Source organism: Rattus rattus, chromosome 8, assembly GCF_011064425.1.
Source record: "Rattus rattus isolate New Zealand chromosome 8, Rrattus_CSIRO_v1, whole genome shotgun sequence".
Lineage (NCBI taxonomy): Eukaryota > Metazoa > Chordata > Mammalia > Rodentia > Muridae > Rattus > Rattus rattus.
In genome coordinates this window covers 37,580,436-37,601,400 of record NC_046161.1, presented here as the reverse complement: position 1 = coordinate 37,601,400, position 20,965 = coordinate 37,580,436, and the positions used below count along the sequence as shown (strand labels likewise).

At 43.4% G+C, this 20,965-nt stretch overlaps 1 protein-coding gene across 1 annotated transcript in view; it reads left to right on the top strand.

The window, feature by feature from the left end:
• Arhgef12 (Rho guanine nucleotide exchange factor 12) overlaps positions 1-20,965 on the top strand; it is a 122,969-nt gene that overhangs the window by 80,101 nt on the left and 21,903 nt on the right. The window contains 14 exon segments of the mRNA XM_032910092.1: positions 3,989-4,063; positions 5,864-5,956; positions 7,997-8,107; positions 8,412-8,510; positions 11,872-11,914; positions 12,196-12,301; positions 12,710-12,847; positions 13,426-13,458; positions 13,738-13,852; positions 14,652-14,757; positions 16,018-16,230; positions 19,070-19,202; positions 19,602-19,637; positions 20,142-20,296. Of these exon segments, the coding sequence (XP_032765983.1) occupies positions 3,989-4,063; positions 5,864-5,956; positions 7,997-8,107; positions 8,412-8,510; positions 11,872-11,914; positions 12,196-12,301; positions 12,710-12,847; positions 13,426-13,458; positions 13,738-13,852; positions 14,652-14,757; positions 16,018-16,230; positions 19,070-19,202; positions 19,602-19,637; positions 20,142-20,296 (1,456 nt within the window).

Here is a 20,965-nt window from a genome sequence, read left to right as displayed (position 1 = left end):
ACAGTAAAAGTTTTTATATAGTAATTTGGTGAACAGAAGTTCTGAACACTTTTTATGTGAGCTTTTAATTCCAGAGTTCACTTTTCCCCTAGGCATTTACTTCGAAGTGTTTCTTGTAGGGATGGAATTTCCCATCAGGCTTCTTGTTTGTGGATAGAGACGCAAATACTTGTGCTTTTTAGCTTAAATGAGAGGCCAACTGTTGGTGTCTTTAAAAGCATGTTAATATTCCAATTGTGGCAGGAATGACTCATTCTTGAATCACGGGGCACTTTGCCATTACAAAGAGAAGCAGTCTTTATCCTGTTAGACTTAGTTACCAGCCTGGTTTTACTGACAGTTCTGTCCTGATTCACAGAGACTACCAGATGGATTTGGGTATTTGTTCATAAAAGCATGTTAGGTTGAATATGATGTAGAACCATAGTTTCATGAATACTAAAAACTAAGCCAGGCTAAGTATGGTAGCACATGGATTTGGATCTTACTACTTGGAAGGCAGAGGCAGAAGGATGTCTGAGTTAGCAGGCACCCTGGTCAAAATAGAGAATTCCAGCCTTCCCAGCTCCACATAGTGAGACCCAAGCTATCTGCATTGTGAATGCAACATTATTTTACACGTAGTTCTGCTGATAGACAAGAAGTAGGTCGTCTCCTTTAAGACAGTGAGGTCATAGTCTGAGGTAATGCTTGGTATCTGTGGGCTCTGGAATCAGGGTAATAAGTTGTGATGGGTGATGTTTTTAAGACAAGCACAGGACATTAGGTGTGCCGTGTGTAGAAGAGGTGTTGTTACAGCTTGTGACTTGTGTGCACACAAGTACTGGTGAGTTGTTTAAGATGAGGGGAAACTGAGACCCATGCTCTAAGCCATTGTTTAGGCTCCCTTTGCGGCCCAGCTTACTGATCAGTTTCTAAAGCAAATAGAATTTGAGAACTTTTTTTTGAAAGATGGTGATAACTGATTTTAAAAGTTCAATTTTCAAGGAAAATTATAGTAGCTAATATTGTTCAAGCATTATAATAATGCTGGTAAAATTTTTGTTAGTTAATTCTGAAAACAGCTTTTTGTGGGGTATTGTCACTGTCACATCATAAAAGAAGTTCTAAGGGCAATGGGAGGTCTCTGACTTGACCACCTTTTTCAGGCACTAAATGATTTGTGTCTACCTAGCTCCATGGAACTGATCCTCTAAATATGCACAAAGGAACTGAAACATGAGAACATGGCATTATTTAAGAGAATGAAGGTTTTAGAGCAACATGGAATGTCAGGATTGGGAGTGAAAAGCTAGAGATGAAGTGAGACAGACAGGAGGGCAGGTGTGAAGGCTCTCCCAGGTATGTGAAGGCTCTCCCAGGTGTGTGAAGCTCTCCCAGGTGTGTGAAGCTCTCCCAGGTGTGGTGTGTGAAGCTCTCCCAGGTGTGGTGTGTGAAGCTCTCCCAGGTGTGTGAAGGCTCTCCCAGGTGTGTGAAGGCTCTCCCACTTGTACTAGCAGCACTGCTTTAGGAACGGTCTGCCCTCTGCCCTGTGTACATTATCTGCCATTACATTTCCAGAGTATGGGCATTCTAGATTATGGCATGGATGGGAAATTGGAATTTTATTTTGTATTTAAGGAACTGTTAGGACCAAAATCTGTTCTTTCCATATACAGCTATATAAAATGGAGTTAATCGATGAGTTGATATTTAGGCATTACAGCAAATTAATTCTGTCTTGTAATTGGTAAGAATTAGTAGTGTCCTAGTTTCTGTTGCTATGATGAAACACCATTTGGCTTATACTTTTACATTACATCGAAGTCCATATTGGAGAAAGTCAGGGCAGGAACTCAAGCAGGGCAGGCACCTGGAGACAGGACCTGATGCAGAGGCCATCGAGGGGCTGCTTCCTATCTTGCTGTACGTGGTTTGCTCAGCCTGCTTTGTTACAGAGCCCTGAGCTAAATCCCCAACCAAGCCTGCGACTTTTATTTCATTAATGTGACTTTAAGAGGTGAGATCTCTAAAGTGGAACTTTAGTCTTAACAAACCTTATGAATTAATATTTTCCTAACACACAGTTTGATTACCCTAATTGTCTTAAAGGATTTTTTTTTTTTTTTTGCATTTTTGCTTATTTGATTTGTTTTATGTTTCTGGGGAACAAACTCAGGGCTATGATGTGAGACTCCCTCACTAATACATCCCAGTCCTGGTTTCTTTATTTGAGTCAAGATTCAGGGGCAAAGTCTTTATAATATTTCTGACCACTCCCCTCCTTCCCTCCCTTTCTCTCTCCTTCCCTTCACTTCCCTCCTCTCTGCTCCCTTTTGTTATTTTTTTTTGTTTGGAAAAAAAAAATCAGGTCATCTATCCAGTTAAACAGCCTACTTTCTGATTGTCTTTTCATGGTGTTGTGTAACTTTTTCCCTTATCTTTATTTCCTGAAAACTTAAAGTTAGATCTAGAGTATTGATGAGATTAAGATTAAGGTTTGATAGTTATTGTTGGCAAGAACAATTCATGGGTAATACTGTACACGCCTCCTGTCATACTAGGAGGTGAGTGCTTGTGTAAGGTGTTAATGCCTGATTTTTTTTTTTTCCCAATTCTCTATCAGTCTGTTATAGAAGTCTTTTACATCCCTCTCCCGGTCAAAATGCCTAGATCCTTTGTTCAATTAGGGGTTTCAAAAGCATATTATAGTTTTGTCTCCTTTCTGTAATTAGTAGCTAGGAAGACTTCCCTTTACTGGCTGTTAGTTCACCATAAAATACAGCTTGCATAGGAAATGCAACATTGTGACATTTTTCCTGGGGACATTGTTTCTCTTCACTCCCTACAGAGAGGGCAGTGACAAACCAGAGATGGTTCCATCCAAGACCTGTTCAGTGAATCAGTTTATTGAGTCTGCTTACTGGACGATGGGTGACTCAGGCAGTTACATCACCAACAAAGCCTGCCCCTGCCTGCCTGTTGACTCGAGAAAGCCGCATTATTAGTTCTCCGAACAGCTTGCAAACGGCGACACCGCAGAGTCATGCCTGTGTCCCAGCAATTTGTTTTTTACTCATAATATCCTCACACAGAGGCTCCTGGAGTCCTGTAAATCCCTGCTGAGTTTCTTGAGCCGCCTTAGTGCTCTGCTGCCTCCAGGAGGGAGAGTTCTGTTTGAAAAAATGGCTGCATTACATGCAGAATAAATATTTCTGATTGGTTTTTCTCAGAAAGTCTGTATTCTTTGTATGGTGCGCTTGTGTGCGCATACGCATGTGCTTGTTTGTTTGTTTGTTTGAGACAGGGTTTCTCTGCTTAGTCCTGGCTGTCCTGGAACTCACTCTGTAGACCAGGCTACTTCTAACTCAGATCTGCCTGCCTCTGCCTCCCTAATGCTGGGAGAGTCTATATTCTTAAGAAACTCCAAGATGACCAATGAGGGGATGTGAGTGTTTGTTACATTTTTGAACTCATAGGTGCTAATGCAAGCCATCAGTTGTAATGTGAATAATTTGTTTTTTGTCCCTTGGAGGAGGGAAGCAATAGTTTGATAAGGTATAGACTAAAAGAGGTGATAGAGTTTATTGGAAATAACAAGTTTGAGGTATGCCGTATACCTGTTCACAGTTATGAAAAGGGGAAGGTGCCCCAGGCTGAAGCCTGGATGAAACAGTTTCATTGACTCTGTATTGTTCTCAGTGTGGTATGGAAAGCTGAGAGAATAAGTGACAAGAGGCAGGAATAAGAGTGGCGCCACTGGGTTGGGGATTTGGCTCAGTGGTAGAGCGCTTGCCTAGTAAGCGCAAGGCCCTGGGTTCGGTCCCCAGCTCCGAAAAAAAGAAAAGAAAAAAAAAAAAAAGAGTGGCGCCACTTATGATATGAAGGGCATTTAATTTCTAATACACGTAGAAACAGAACTTTGCCCCTTGTACACCGATTTCCCCCATTTTCATCTGGTGCTTACCACAATGAGTTAATGCCTGTGTGTGTGTTCTCTTTCCATCAGAGCCCCAAGAGTAGCCTGAAGGAAAGGGTTTGTCTCGAGGACACCCCAGAGAGGAGTGAAGGAGTTCAGGATGCTGTGAGTATGACGCCCATGCAGTGAGTGCCGTCCCTGCTTTAAGAGTGAGTCCAGTGTGACACAGAGGCTGGCAAGTGCTTCACAGCAAAGCTCTGTCCCCTGTGCCTTTCTTGTATTCACGATGCTTGGAGGATCTCACGCACTGTCTGGAGAGAGGGTGTGGGACAAAACAAAACCTGAATGAAATGAGTTTGTTAGAGGACTGTAGGAAAGAGTTGGAACAGGTAGTCCGTACCATTATTAGTGTGTTATTACAGCAGAATATGCCATAGCATCTCCCATTACCCTGCTCTCTTACTGTCTTTTTCAGATAGGGTTTTTCTGTGTAGCCCTGGCTGTCCTAGAACTTGTTCATATCCTGTCTCTGCCTCTCAAGTGCTGGATTAATGGCTTGCATCACCAGGGCCTGCATGTTTTCTGTTTTTATGAGTGGACTATTTTGACCTGTTCACATAAACAGAATCACATAATACTTTTTCTTTGTGGCTGGCTTCTATCAAGTAGCATAATGTCTTCAAGTTTGTCCTTGTTGTAGCATGTGCCAGAATTTTCCTCCCTTTTAAGACTGACTAATACTCTTCTCCTTCCCCATGCATATATTAAAGAATACAATATGCACATATTTGGTATTTTAAATACGTAAGAAATTTACACCTCCTCCATGTACATATGTGTGTCTGCACCACTGTGATGTTTCGGGTCTTTGAGTGTCTGCTTAGAGGTGTGGTTGCTGAATTTTCATGCTCTTGAATAAGATTAAAAAAAAGTTTGTTGTTGTGCATGTGCACGGAGTGGAGTTGGCTCCATCTTTCCACTCAGGCCACCAGACTGTGTGGCAATTGTGTTTACTGCTGAGCTCTCAGTGGCTCTGACTCTACAAACTCTTAGGAGAATGCGTTAATATTATTTGGTATTTTAAGCGTTGGGCTGTTTCGCCTGTGCGTATCCCCATGCGCATGTGTGCAGAAGCCAGAAGCGCGGGCATCAGATCCCCTGGATGGCTGCTCACCACCATGTGGGTACCAGAACCCAAATCAGGTCCTTTACAGAGCAGAAAGGCTCTTTAATTGCTGAGCCATCACTCTAGCCCTTTGATTTAATTTTTTAATAAATGTATTTAAAGTTTTATTGTAAGAGATTCAACAGAATTTTGTGATATTATCAATAGCAGTTTTGAGTAGTCAGAGACATCAAGTTACAAAGTGAAAATGTGATCATTGTTAGAATAAGTGTCTGTTGCTTCATCTAGTTTTTAAAACTCTGAAAGCGTAAGGTTAGAAAGAAAATAAAAGCAATTTAAAAGGAGAAACAGACCAGGGACGGGGCACGAGGGCATTGGCAGAGTCTTGCCTAGCAGAACAAGGCCCTGTGTTTTAGTTTTAGCATCACACAGCAGAAAAAGAACTGAAGCCGGTTTAATGTCCTTTCCTTACTAGGTGTGAGTATGTGTGAATGAATGAATGAATGAGTGAATGAATGAATTAAGTATTAAAAATATGATTCCTGTGAGCAAAAGTGGTTTATTAGTCTCAGGGAAACACACCCCCCACCCCAACCCCCACACGAACACACACGCACAGACACACAGACACACAGACACATACACATACACACACACACACACACTTTCCTGTTCTGAGAAACAGCCAATGCTCTTCTGGACATAGAGTTTGAATATTTGAGAACCAATACTTTGAAAATAAAGCAGGATTATAGACGTCAACCACCATACCCAGTTCTGTAGTTGGCCTTCATTCTGTCCTTGTCTTTGAGCTCAGACCTTGTTTCCGTTGTTACCAGGACACACAGTCGCTGGTCGGCAGTCCCTCCACCCGTGGCGCCCCTCATATTATCGGAGCAGAGGATGATGATTTTGGTACTGAACACGAGCAGGTAAGGGCCCTTGCTGTCACAAACCAGACTCTCAGTTTCTAAGATGTCTGATTCGATAGCCGTTCTTTGGACGTTGATATAAAACTTGTTAAGGATGTGGACCTTGGGCCGCCTTTAGCTTTGAACAGTAGGAACCAGCACTGCAGACTGCAGATGTGCGCTCACTCCTGGGCACTGAGAGTTTCATTTTATTGGGGTGGGAAGTTACTGAATATGATACTTAAAAATAAAGTTTACAAATCTCGGTCACTGATTGAAGGAATGTTGATAGCCCAGTTCCTGTCTTTTTAACTTGTGGTCTTGCTAAATTCAGTGATTTTCTTTAGAAACCTTTTTTTAGTATTAGAAAGATTTTTGAGGCATGGCCTCATGTAGCCCTAAAACGTGCCCAAAACTCTGTGTGGCCGAGGCTGACCTTGAACCTTTGTTTCTGTCATCTCTCAAGTGCTAGGACTACCATTGTGCATCACCACTCTTAGGTTCTAATTTTTTAACTGAAGTCTTTGAAGCCTTTAGGAGGCAGGAGGATCATGAGTTTGAAGCTAACCTGTGGTGGCTACATTGTGAGATCCTGGCTTGCTTTAGTTTCAAAAACAAAAATAACAAAGAATACTTTTTGTAATTTTGTAATAAAACATTCATATTATTTCTTAGTGATGTGTCTTTTGTTTTCTTCTTTCTACTTTATATATCTCTTATTTCTTGTTCTTGCCTGTGCTTTGCTGACGAGGACTCCCAGCATGAGTCAGTTTGGAGGAGCTCTTGTTTTATGCAGCCCTCTTATTAAAAAAACATTGAGTTTTCATTCTTAAGTATGTGACTGACAGCTGTTTTTGTAGATGTTCCTGATTAGGTTAAGAGTTATAAGCTAAAAAAAAGTCCTAGCTTAATGGGAATTTTCTTTTCTCTTTCCTCCTTTACATCTTAACTGGATGTTGAATTTTGTTGAATGACTTTGGGTGACTGGTTTTTCTGATTTACTCTTTTAATTGTATTGATTAATATTAGAGTATTGGATTGGTCTTGCATTACTAGGATGACCCCCAATCAGCTATGACAGGTCAACACTTTAAATTTTATTCAGCATTTATTTAGTATATATGTGAATGTGTAAGTGTGTACTCACAGGTGCACACACGACACAGAGCACATGTGTAGGTCAGGGAAAACTTTTGAGGTGGTCTTACACCTTGTCTTGAGACAGAGTCTCTCTTCTCTGGTTTTGGTCAGCTCCCCACCCCCTGCCTCCCATCCAGCTGTAGGGTGCTGACCTTGTTACAGATGAGCACCACCACACTTGGGTGCTTTTAATTTTCATTTACTTTTTGTTTTATGTATGCAATGTTTGGGCTGGATATGTGTTTGTGTACTTTGTGTACTTAGTACTGCGGAGGCCAGAAGAGGGCTCCAGAGCCTCGGGAACTGCAGTTAACAGAGGGACCAAACCCAGGTCCTTTGCAAGAGCAGCAAATGCTCTTAACTGCTGGGTCATCCCTAGTCCTCATATCTGAATTTTTACCAAAAAGAAAAAACAAACAAACAAACAAAAACCCATAAGGACGCTAGTAAGCCTGAAGCTTAGCGCGTGGGAGGCAGAGGCATAAGGACCATGAGTCTGTTAGCTTGGGCTACATGGTGAATTCAGGCCTGCCAAGGGTATATGGCAAGACCAAAAACCAAACCAAGACAGGAAACAGCAACAAATAGAAAAGCAAAATAAGAAACACTCCTCCCCTAACACAGAGAGAGAGAGAGAGACAGACAGGAACAGGAAGGGGCCAGCAATGACACACCTTTCGAAAGCACTCTCCAGTATCTTTGTCCTCTATCAAGGCCACCTCCTCAAGTTCCCACCGTTCTCAACTGCACCTCCAGTTGAGAGCTAAGCCCTGAGCCACAGCCTGTGGGGGACATTCCAGACGGAAACCATTACAGAAGGTCAATGTGGAATTCTGATGGCGTACAGTGTTCAGTTGGCCTCACAGTGCAGTTTTGGTTCAGTTTTCAGAGTTCCTGACAAGCAATCATTTTCTCCTCTAGATCAATGGACAGTGCAGCTGTTTCCAGAGCATTGAGTTGCTGAAGTCTCGCCCTGCTCACTTGGCTGTTTTCTTACACCATGTAGTCTCACAGTTTGACCCTGCAACATTGGTAAATATATCTCACAGCTTACGTGACTGCGCATCCACACACTGATTCATATGCCAGAGAGCTTTTTATTTGAAAAACGAGGGGTTGGGGATTTGGCTCAGTGGTAGAGCGCTTGCCTAGTAAGTGCAAGGCCCTGGGTTCAGTCCCCAGCGCTGTAAAAAAAAAAAAAAAAAAGAAAAGAATGAAAAACGAGTAGACAGGTTTATTTTCTAAACTTGTAAGGATAGGCGTTTCAAATGTTATTAACTAAATTACCACCTTTTGTGTGTTTTCACTGTCTTTTCCGTTTCTTTCCCCACGACAGCTCTGTTATCTCTATTCAGACCTGTATAAGCAGACGAACTCCAAGGAGACTCGGCGGGTCTTCTTGGAGTTTCATCAGTTCTTCTTGGACCGATCTGCAGTAAGTAGTTGCCGAACTAATACTGGGTCTTTCTCTCCTTCCCTGCATTCATTCCCTTGCTGACCTTGACCTCTTGACCCCTAACTGTGCTGTCGAAGTGCATCATGCTTTTGGACATACATATTATATCTCAGTTCTTGATTGTACTTGACTGACTTAAAAGTAATTTTTAAATTAATTTTGGGTATATGAATTCTTACAATGCATTTTAGGGAATATATATATATATATATATATATATATATATATATATATATATTTGGGAATTTATATGTGCACAATTAGATTGGGAAATGAAAACATAATATAGATGGTAGACAAGTGCATAAGGATCCAAAGGGTGATACTGGATAATTGGATTCTGAGTGGCCCCTTTGGACGTTAGAAGTACAAGTTTGACTAAGAAGTGGTGGGGAAAGTTGCACAGTGAAATCAGTGAGTCTCAGTGCTTTGGTTTACCAGTGGGAGTGCTGGGGAAGTGGCCGAGTTGGTAGAGTGCTTACCACACAGGCATGAAGACCCAAGTTTGGGAAGACCCAAGTCTGGGAAGGCAGAGACAGGATCTCAGGGACTTGCTGTCCAGGAAGTCTAGCCAGTCGTTGAGCTTGAGGTTTGCTGAGGGATCCCATCACAAACAGTAAGGTGGCCAGTGGTGGAAGAAAATACTCCATTGTCTTCCAGTCTCCCCTCACAAGCTTCGCATGTGTGTGTGCGTGTGCAAGCACAGGACACACACACCACACATACTTGTTTAAATCTTTTAAGCTGAATTTTATCATGAGCTTTGCTGAGTAAGGATAAATAATGGCCTCTAATGCTTCCTTAGATTATCCTATTGCTTGTCCCTTTCCCTTCACCTATTTTTGTTTGGTTTATCTTTAAAAATAAATTGTTTCCATAGTGTATGGGTGTGCATGCACACATCTACACATACACATGTAGGCCGGAGACCAGCATCAGGTGTCTTCTCTGTTGTTTCCCACCTTGTTTTTTATTATAATTAGCTTTTTTATTGGTGTGGTTACGTGTGCACTTGTGCTAAGATGTGAGTATGGAGGTCAGAGGGTGAAAGTTAGTTCTTCACCATGTGGGTCCCAGGGATTGAATTCAGGTTTTAGGCTTGATAACAAATACCTTACCTGCCCTGGTCCTCCATGTTATTCTGTTGAGACCGGGTCTGTCACTGAATCTCAGCTCAGTGATTGACTTAGACTAGCTGTCCGGTGTGCTCCAGGGATCTTCCTGAGCCTCCCTCCCCATTGCTAGGTCACAGTCACAGACCACTGTGCCCTGTCTTTCTGTGGGTGCTGCGGACCCGAGTCAGGTCCTTGGGCCCTTTGCACAGGCCATGAATTCTATGTATCACTGAAAATGACCTTAAGCTCACTGTCTTGCCTCTACTTCCTAACTGCGGAGATTAAAGGCATGCACGACCGACCATATCTAGTTTTATGAGGTGCTTTATGAGGTGCTGGGATGACGCCCATAGCTTCCTAAGTGCTAAGCAAACACTGCCACATTGCCAGCCCTCGTCTCTTCCCACTTGTTCTCCTAGATGACTGCTTGAGACTCTAATCCCCCTCACTTCTCTCCACACTCCTCACCTGCAGGCTTTAGTTTTTATTTCACTGATTTTCTGTCTCCGTGTGTGTTTGTTGTCTGTGAGGGTAATGTGTCAGTGACTATGGATGACAGAAGACACGATCAGGCCCAGCTGAACTCTGGTGCTCTGTAAGATCAGTGCATGCTCTTGACCACTGCGCCATCTCCAGCCCAGCTCTGACCCTGCCGTTTTCTGGAAAGAGTGGAGTGTGGAGAAAGAAACGAACTAGGTCCATCACCTGCTCCCCTCACACTGCACCTGCCCGTTGGCTGCTCTGATCTGTGTCAGTGGCAGCATCTTAGAAGAACCCATATCAATGTGTTGATTCTTCTTTCATGTGACAAGTGAAAGTTATTTTCCCCACGGCCATATGTACATGAGTTAGTTTTGTGTGCTTTCTTTGTGGTGCTGGAATCCCATCCCTGTCTTGGTGAGCTGAGCAGAGCTGCGCTGTTGAGCTACGCCACTCCCCACATGTACTCTTTTGCACTTCTGCTAGAAGAGTGTTTCTTTTTTCTGTTTCTCACATCTTTCCTTTGTCCGTTTCCTTGAAACAGAGTCTTTTTAGCCCAGACAGTCCTTGGTCTTAAGATTTTCCCATCTGTGGTTCCCAAGTGTTGGGATTAGACATGTATGAACATGTCACTCTTCTTAGGGGCCAGAGATGGCTTGCTCAACGGTAAAGTGCTTGTTGTGCAAGTAGAAGTCCTTGAATTAGATGTTTGCACCCACATAAGAAGCCAGGCGTGGCTGTGCACACTTTTAATCCCAGCACTAGGAGGGAAAACAGGGAGAAAAGGATCCCAGGCTAATAGAGTCAGCGAGTACCAGGTTCAATGAGAAACCCTATCTCAAAAGAACAAGGTAGAGAGTGACAGAGGAAGCCAACATTGGCTTTGACATTGGCATGCGTGGGCAAGCGTACACACTAACACATGTGTGCACACACCACATATACACACCAAAACAAATTATGTAAGGGTCTCATAACATTTTAACACTGACTTATTTTCCAATTTAGAACTTTAGATCTTTATAAAAATTATTTAAATTTAGGAAATATATGACTTTAATAGGTGTACAGTATAAAATTAATATAAGAACCAAAATATTTCCTCTGAATACAAAGTAAGTTTTTCTGTTAAGTCATTGGGTAAAGAGTATTGTAGTCTGATAATGACCAAAGTCTACATGTTTATGGGAGAGAAATCCTGGAGAGAAGTTGATCCTTAGTTCTACTGTAGGAACTGCAGATGACTACTAGAAATTTAAGACCCAAAAACTCAACATCACATCCAATACTTTTTCATTGAGAGAATACCACTGAGATTTTTAAAAATTCACCTAAGAAAATTACTGAGGATCACATGGTCTTTGGGCATCTCAGATTCAGATATGAAAATCATGCTCACGTGAGTCAGGTTTTCATATGTAATATACGTAGAATTTAGGTTTACTTGTATTATTTCAAGTAATGCATACCTGATTATATTGACCAGAGTTTCTAGTAAGCTAATGTCAGATATTTATGAGGAGTGATATTTATTCTGCTGCCCAGTAGAATGACTAGTAATCCCTTCAGAGCAGAACTCTGGGGAAAGAGTTTGTTTCCGTGTCTGAGCAATAGACCAGTCCAGGGCTATGACACGTAGATGAGCAAGAAAGGCTGGATGATGAGACGCCTCTAGGAAAACGTACATGTTCTTCAGTCCATCCCAGAAGTCTGCCGCAGGTTTAACTTTCTCCGAATTGTTTCAGCACCTGAGAGTTTCCGTCCCCGAGGAAATCTCTGTGGATCTAGGTAAGTCCGAAGCGCCCATGTCCCTGGAGATCGACGTCTCCATTGAAATGTGGCTCCCCTCAGTTCTGCTGTTCTGTGTTAGTTTAGTCAGGGCCACTTTAATCCTGTGAGTCACAGCTGAAAGAGGGTCTAATACATTGGAGGGGTGAGGTCTGGATTCTGACCAGAATCCAGTTCTCTGCTGTAGTAAGTTCAGTGTGTACTATGTGATGTCACTGTGTTGCCAGTGTCAGTCACATAGACCACAACTTCAGATCACTTAATCCCCTTTCTTTATGTAGAAAAGAGAAGACCCGAGCTCATTCCTGAGGATCTGCATCGCCACTACATTCAAACAATGCAGGAGAGGGTTCACCCTGAAGTTCAGAGGCACTTGGAGGATTTTCGGTAAGTTTGGTGTTAGGGAAACTTGGTTTGCTCATTATGAGTTTTTGTCTTATTTTTTTAATAGGAAAAAGCTACATATGAAATATTTCACTCATCACTATGTAAACCATGTGGCCTTAGCTCTGTTATTAAGCGTACTGGGTATCTGAAGTCAGAGGGTGGTTGAGAGGCCATAGTCTCCATTCACGCCCCTTTAGCACGGGGCAGCTCAGTACGGCCTCTGCTGAGTGTGCTCTTTCCAGAAATGTGTCAGAAGCATTGACCACCACTAGACCCCTGGCTTGCTGGGTCAAAGTAGGAAACAGGACGTCCTGCCTGTCCATAGTCAATTGTACGTAGGACTGTCTAGACGTCTAGCGGGAGATAGCCTGCTCTCTGCTGAGATATTTTTTTCCCTAATTCTTTTAGACAGAAACGCAGCATGGGGCTGACCTTGGCTGAGAGTGAGCTGACCAAACTTGATGCAGAGAGAGACAAGGACCGGGGAACTCTGGAGAAGGAGCGAGCATGTGCGGAACAGATCGTTACCAAAATTGAAGAAGTATTGTAAGTTAGAGCCGCGTGCAGAAATGCTTCTTTTGCTTGGAGCACTTTTTAAGCAGATTTGGCAGATCAGTCAGATTGTACATGTAGAATTATTCATCACGACACTCGGAAACAATTTTTTCCTGTTAGTTTAAAGTTCTTGCCTTCTCCTTTCTGAGTGTCGGTTAATGAGTAACTCCAAAAGTTGTAATCAGTGATAAGCATTAGGTGAACACTTTCACTGCTTGATTTATAGGCCTTGGGCAATACTTGCTGCTATAAAACACGTTCACCTAATGACAGGGCTGTGTAATGTTGGGGACCCTTTGTGGAGTAGAGTTCTTTGAGTATTTTATTCTGGATGTAGACAGGACCCAAAACACTTAGTTCTTTTCTGTTGTTTCAGGTGTCTGAGCTTACATAGTAGATCTCTGACTGAATGAGTGTGTTTCTTTGATCTTTTGTGATAGTACCTTCAACTGAACCCAGGGCCTTGCACCATGTGACTTACAGATAGCTCACTTCCAAATGTACCACGGACTTATAGCTAGACCATCTCCAATTGTATGTATCTCATCTTAAAATATTTTTATTTTTAGGATGACTGCTCAGGCTGTAGAAGAAGAAAGGAGGTAATATAATGTTCCCTATCCCATCCAGAGCCCTATTTTCTATCTGCTCTAAGTTTCTTTTAACTTCATATGTAGGCTGTCAGCTCCCTCTGGTGGCCTGTTTTTTATTTGACTTGTAACTCTAGTATCCTGTGAATAGGGTTGGTTGTGTACAGTTTTTTTTAGTTGTCTGCCTTGATTTATTTCCATCATTGGGCCTCTAGAAATCATTTCGTCTCTTTATTCTGACCAACCTCCCCAGATAGAAAATCTTACTTTATTTAATCATTTCTCCTCCAGTTCCACCATGCAGTATGTAATTCTCATGTATATGAAGCATTTGGGAGTAAAAGTGAAAGAACCTCGAAACTTGGAGCACAAGCGGGGTCGGATCGGCTTCCTTCCGAAGATCAAGGTGTGACTGGGGTGGTCATAGAGGGGCCGCCATGCCATCCCCACATTTGCGAACAGTATTTTCCTTCCCAGCATTTACTAAGCCAGCACATTAGCACTGAGCATCATAATGGGCCTAACTTGGTCTCTCTTACCAAGACACTAAACATCTAGTGAGAAATCCACACATAGAAAAGTAGGTAATGTGAATGGTTTATATTCCTGCCGTCTGCAAATCAGTGCCTTAGACTTCCACTTCAGGGTGCCTGTGCCAGTAATCATTAGGTTTTATTTAATGTTTGTTAGAGTATAAAGGTGTGTGAAGACTGTATATCCCTCATTACTACGTCCCTAGATTTTAGCCCGGGCCTTCACATGCTATGAAAGTGCTGATGGATGAGTGAATGGTGTAAAACAGTTTCTTGACAAATAGGTAAATATTTGTCAACAAGCTTCTGGTAAAATTGGCCTTTTAGTTTCTAAGAGTATGTTTTCTGTTGAAAGCTGAGCATGGTAGTGCACAGCACTTCCTACAAGCAGGAAGATCCAGAGCTCAAGGTCACCCTTGTCTATACAAGTGGGTTTAAGGCAAGCCAGGACAACATCAGGTGCTGTCTGACACCAAAAATGCAAAGATAAAAGCCATGGCATGCGGAGTTGAGGCTCACACACAGCTTGGCTCCGTGGGTGCCATGGTTCTTTTATGTATATTCCCCAGTTCCTTTCAGCTGGCCATTAGAATAGTATTGCTGTATTTGAAAGCAACAGCAGACCTACTGTGTGATGTCTCTTATCTCACTGTAACTGTACCTTGAATTTAGCAAAGCATGAAGAAAGATAGAGAGGGGGAAGAAAAAGGGAAGCGAAGAGGATTCCCCAGCATTTTGGGACCCCCAAGAAGACCAAGCCGCCATGACAACAGTGCAAGTATGTTGAAGCTTGAGGTGCTGTTCCTTGCTGCCTTTCCTCAGAAGCTTGTTAGGTCAGGGATGCGTCGCTGGAGGCAGCCGCCCTGCAGCGGACGTTGATGCTGCACTGCTTTGTTCCCCCAGTGCTGTTCCTGAACAGAGCGCACCTCCGATGCTGTATTAACTGTTGTGCACGTCTTCATCATACGCCTGTCATGGCCTCCTGTCTCTGACTTTATGCATGCCTGTTTATGTTTGCTCAGTTAAAAAAAAGCTTTGGGCCAGGCAGCTAGCTCAGTTGTTAAAGCTCTTAGAAGAGATATTCAATCGTAGAACCCATGTTGAAGGGGAAAATGCCTGATGTGGTAGCTTGAATCTAGGAAGCCAGAGACTGGTGGGTCCTGGCCTGCCAGCCCGACCTGTTATCAAGTTCCAGGTGAGCAGGGACTGTGTCTTAAAAAAAGTGTGGACTTTGAGGAATGGAAAAGTACTCAGAATTGTCTCCTTCAGAACTGCATGTGCACACGCAAGCACACACACACCCCTACCCATCCACCCTGTGTGGTGATCACTCCACCATGATTGTACTCACTGTGATTTACTCTCTCTGTACTTCAGTGGTTTCCATGTATCCACTGTGCTTGCTCTTTCTGATATCCTGCCACATCCATAGCAGAGAGAGATGAGACCACCACACAGGGTGGCAGCAGAGATGGATGTGGTACCGTGGGAAGGTAGCCAGCCTGTGCTGTACTTCTCACCTGAGATTCTGGCGTGCTGGGGGACAGTTGGGTTGGAGAGCAGTGATGCTGTGTCTCCAGGACGTGAAGAGTCCTCGTGCAAGTGCCAGGGACTCTCCAGAGAAGGAGAAGGTGCACTTAGATTCGGGCTGTACAGAGCCATGTGAGGATGTGGATGGCCTGAAAGAGCCTGATGCGAGCAAGAGTAAGGAGCAGGACAGTCTTTGGTACAGTGGTGAGTGGTGAATGTACAGGGAAAGTGGAGAGGCTGTCACTCACAATAAAGGCTGCATCTTTGTTTTTAAGACAAAACTCCCCCAGCATTCCCTCTGCCCTCACTGCCGCTGCTCTCTCCAGCTTCTCTTACGTTCTTTCTTCTCCTGCTCTGTCCCTCTTAACTTTCCTTATCCGCTCTCTCCTTCCTTCCCTGTTTCTTGCTTTGTGTAATAACTATAGACTCCCAGATATTTCTGCCCACCCCTTTCTCTCATCTGCAGCCGCTGTGCAGCACACGCTCCTGACCTTTACTTTCTGTGCAGTTGGCAGGGCCATGGAGATACAGAAGCTTCGCCACCCGAAGCACTTGTCCGCACCCTCGTCTATGAGTCCTGAGCCTCAGGACCCTGCTAAGTTGCGCCAGAGTGGAGTAGCCAATGAAGGAACAGACACTGGATACCTGCCTGCCAGTTCCATGTCCTCTGCCACCTCGGGGGCTGCTCTTTCCCAAGAGGGAGGAAGAGAGAATGACACAGGTGAGCCATAAGATTTTAATCGGAAGTGAATCCCAGTTTAGTTTGATTTAAATATTTTAGTATTTTGCAGTTCACAATGCATATATGCTAAATGATAGTTTTTTATTTTCCTAAAAACCAAAACTCCAAGCCACTCCCTGAACTCTTGAGGAGTTAACCGCACAGATTCCTGCCGTTTGAAGCTCATAAGGTGCACAAGGAAAGTCGCAAAACTCAAAATCCACACTGGAGCCCCGGGTGTGGTGATACAGCCAGGGTCGTCTCCGAGGCCCAGAGGCAGAGGGATCGAAGGCTCAGGGCCGCAGGCACACACAGGGAGACTGTTCATACATAAGGAAAGACCCAATGATCGAAGGCTCAGGCCACAGGCACACACAGGGAGACTGTTCATACATAAGGAAAGACCCAATACCAGAAAAGTTGGGGGTTTTTCATTCCAGGAAAGAAACATAAGAGGGACTGAGGGAACTGGCAACTTAATTGTTCTGTTTTCTAAAGGAAGCGGAGTTGGGGCTTAATAAAAACACTTGGTACAGACTTCAGGGATAGCGAAGAAAGATGCTCAGAAAGGAAAATACTGCAGTGCAGGATGCCATGGGTTGTGTGTCGCCTCGCTGACCGGTGTATCCTCCACCACGTGAGTTCCAGGATCAAACTCAGGTCATCAGGGTGGCAGCAGACACCTTTGATCATGTCAGGCCCCAATAAATTTTAGAGAAGACCTATAAACCTGAGACGCTGGAGGTTTTTTTAAACATTAATGATAATTCGGCAACAAGAAGATGTCAAATATTTGGACCAGAACTGTTTCCACACAGTAAGAATTGGGGAAAGCCAAGCAGCTGAACATTTCCATCTTAAATATGCAGTCAGTCCTCATTCCTGGAAAACAGCTGCTCCTCAGAGTTAAGACCTGAGGCGACACACAGCTCCAAACATTTGACAATGACATAAAGAGACTCTGAAGAGAAAAGCCATCCCTAGAGGAACAGCCTAATTCTGAGGGTGCATAAGAAATTTAAAATGCCTCTAACGTCATACACCTGGGAACATTAAAGACACGATAAAGAATAGGATCCCATAAAAATATTTCAGAGAAAACTTTAATTAAAAGTTAAGTATAGAGTAAGTAGTAGAGTAATTGTTGTTATTAATTGTTGTGTGATGGTCACTTCAGGATTAGTGGCATATGCAGAAAGTGTTCTCATCTGTTCCTGAGTGAAGAACTTCTAGCTGCTTGGCTAAGTGGTTCTAACTTGGTCTCTCAGGAGAGTAGGAAACATTCTCCTCCATGCCACTCAGATGAAGCCTCAACTCAGAGCCACGTGGACTCTTTCAAGAGTCGCTCTAATGTTCCAGGACACCATAGCTGAGTCCTTAGAGTGATGTAAAGGAGGGGACGAGGGCAGAGTTCTACTGTCACCTCAGCCAGTTAGAGGCAGGTCACCAAGTCATCCATACTTCAGGGGAGACGATCAGAGTCCATTCTGAAGGAGAATTAACAAGTTTGTTAACTTGTCTTTAAACCACTACAGTTGCTAAAGGAAACGGAAACAAGTGGCCTGCTCATGGAGCAGCTGATGGAGTTCTCTTTAGAGTAATAAGCACCTGTTTTAAGTGGCCAAGGAGTTGCATAACTGGGGACAGTAAGAAAGAAAGTATTCAGACCAGCACACTTCCTAACCCGATAGGAGCAGTCTGCATATATGCTGCAGGATGTATTCGACAGTATGTATAAGGTCAAAGTAATGAAAATATATTCGATTGGTTTTCAGGCATTTAAAATCATCCTGCTAGGTAAAGTATAAAATAGATACTTATTTGATTGAGACCACACATGAGAAAGGTAAGAAGAACAGGAGAAGGAAATACATGGACATTAAATCCCTAGCCTGACACACAAGAGAGTTAACATTCTCCTTGATGTAGTAAAATGGACCCATATTTGGATTTCTGTAATGCCTCATAACCCAACCAGTAATGGCATAACTATTAGACATTGGCAGGGACAGGGAGTGAGCAGAATCCCTAGAGAAAGAGATACAGATGATAAGCAGAAGTTTTATTTGGAATTGGTCCATCCCAGCAGCTGCTTTTAGAAATGAGAAAGGAGGAGGCTCCTCATCACAAGACACAGTGCCTGTCTTGCCTTTTCTTAAAAATTAATTTTCATAATTTTATTTATGTGCACCTTGCATACTGACCCTCTCACTCCTTACCTCTCTCCATCCTGCCTCCACTCACCACACCTCTCTTCATGTTTAGTCATTTTGTTTTGTGACTCACTGGGATCCATCTGTGTGACCTGGGGTTCAGACCTGTCTTTGGAGCCTAGGGCCCTCAGCAGAGAATACACAACTAAAGACAGATTCCACCTCTCCCCAAACCTGTGCGTAGGCAGCATTCAGAGGTAGTGGGTGTGTGTGGAATTCAGGGAACTTGTAGAAGTTGGGATTCTGCTTCACTCAAGTCTGCTTCAGACTCAGGCTTTAGGCTTGTGCAAGCCCTTAACCTGCCATACCAGCTCAGCACCTCTAACGTTAGTTTTTAAGGGAATACTTTAAAAATGATTTTCTCGTCAGGTGTAGGGTGGTGTGTGCTTTTAATCCCATCTCTCAGGATGTGGAAGGTAACAGATCTCTGGGAATTTAAGGCCAGCCAGGGGCTCCATAGTGTCTCAAAAAAAAGGAAAGAAAGAAAAGTGTGTTCAAGTGCACTGAGAGTTTTATATACTGAATTTTCTATTCTAAACTAAAGTTCTGGGAATTGGTTAGGTTCTTGGTTATTGCTCTGCTGTTTTATTTTAAACAGTTAGTGACTCTGGCATTTGTCACCTTAGGAGCAAAACAAGTTGGAGACGCGGTGGCACCTGGAGACTGCTTGGATAGCATACCGCGAGTCCCCAATACTGTTTTTGACTTCCCCCCGCCTCTGCTAGATCAAGTGCAGGAGGAGGAATGCGAAGTGGAGAGGTAATTCATGGAGCGTTGTGCATTAAGTTCTTTGACCTTTCACCTTTAATATATGGCAGCATTTTCTTTTATAATGCTTTGGTAGCAGTCTGGTTGGTAGTAAATGTTAAATCCTACTGAAATTTTTTTGTTATGTTAAATAACTTCTGTATCTTGGGTATATCTATCTTTTTATTTGTTATTTGTTTATTTGTTTGAGACAGGGTTTCTTTGTGTACCCTGGCTATCCTGGTACTTGCTCTGTAGACCAGGCTGGCCTCAAAGTGACAAACTCAAATCCACTTGCCTCTGCCTCCTGAGTGCTGGGATTAAAGACATGTGCTGCCACTGGCTGGCTGGGTCTGTCTTTCTTGGTCTCTGTTTTGCTGTCCTGTGATTCCTTATTCTCTCTTGTTTTAGGGTGGCAGAACATGGAACCCCAAAACCCTTTCGAAAGTAAGTAAATCTTAAGTAGCTTTCATGTAAATAGAGCCTCTCCCCTATAAAGCCCAATTGTACAGGAAAGAAACCCTATTCATAGTCTGTGAGTATAAAGGGAAGCTCTCAGTAAACCCAGACCATCCGACAAGCAAACACACAGGAAGATGCCATTTCCTAGGAGAGCAGAGTGTCTTAGGCTCGCTGTTGGATCGGATGCAGAAACCTACAATAAAATGTATGCTCATGAGGATGGGGTGAGAGCTCAGCTGTTAAAGTGTGAGGACCTCAGTTCAGATGGTAAAGACCCATGAAAGAAGCCAGACCTGACAAGACTGTTGAAAGGAATAAGGCGAAGGACAGTCAAGGAAGACACCCGAAGCCAGCCTCTGGCCTCCACATGCATGTGCCCACTTACATACATGCATCCATATACACATGACATACACAGAAGATGTGTGGTTCTCCGTTGTCCCCCTGAAGCTCCCAGCAGAATTTCACATTTGTTTGTGGATTTATTAGGTTTGACAGCATCGCCTTTGGAGAAAGTCAGAGTGAGGACGAGCAGTTTGAAAATGACCTGGAAACAGATCCACCCAACTGGCAGCAGCTCGTTAGCAGAGAAGTGCTACTGGGACTGAAACCCTCTGAGATCAAAAGACAGGAAGTGATTAATGGTGAGTTTAATCAATCCATTGTTGGCCCTATAGATTGAGATTTACAAGCAAATCTCTCAGCCTTGGAATTTGTTTTGTTTTCTATTGGCCTTCTGTTTTAAACAAAGACAAAATTAAACTAGATAGGTTATTCTCGAGCTTTTAAATAGAAACAGTGCACATGATGGTACAGTATGCATCTAGCTTTCAGGATTCTGAGGATCCATAGCATCATAGGTATGGAATTTGGTTAAAGTCAGTGAGACACTTCAAGGCTATGCTGTAGGCATAGATTATCAAGAGTGAGCTAAACTTAAGGGGACTAGCTGAGCAACAGGAAACACGTGATGAGAGCACAGGTAGAATGAAGGTCACCCACATACAGGTCACAGCCAGTATTGAGGGGGATCAAAGCAGGAGCTCAGTGCAGTCAGCCCCATCACACTCCAGTGGAGCAGAGAGGTAAGGCTCCTATGCCCTTCCTCTTTTGCTCATCTAACCTACTGCCCTGTACAGTCCCAGACCCCTGCCTAGGGAATAGTGCTGCCCATGATGTGTGGGGCCCTACAGTAAGTCTGTGAACGGGACAGCCCCACCCCAGATGTACCCATAGACCAACCTGTTACAGGCGCTTACTCAACTGAGACTCTTTCCCCAGGTGGTTCTAAGTTGTGGCAAGTTGACATCACA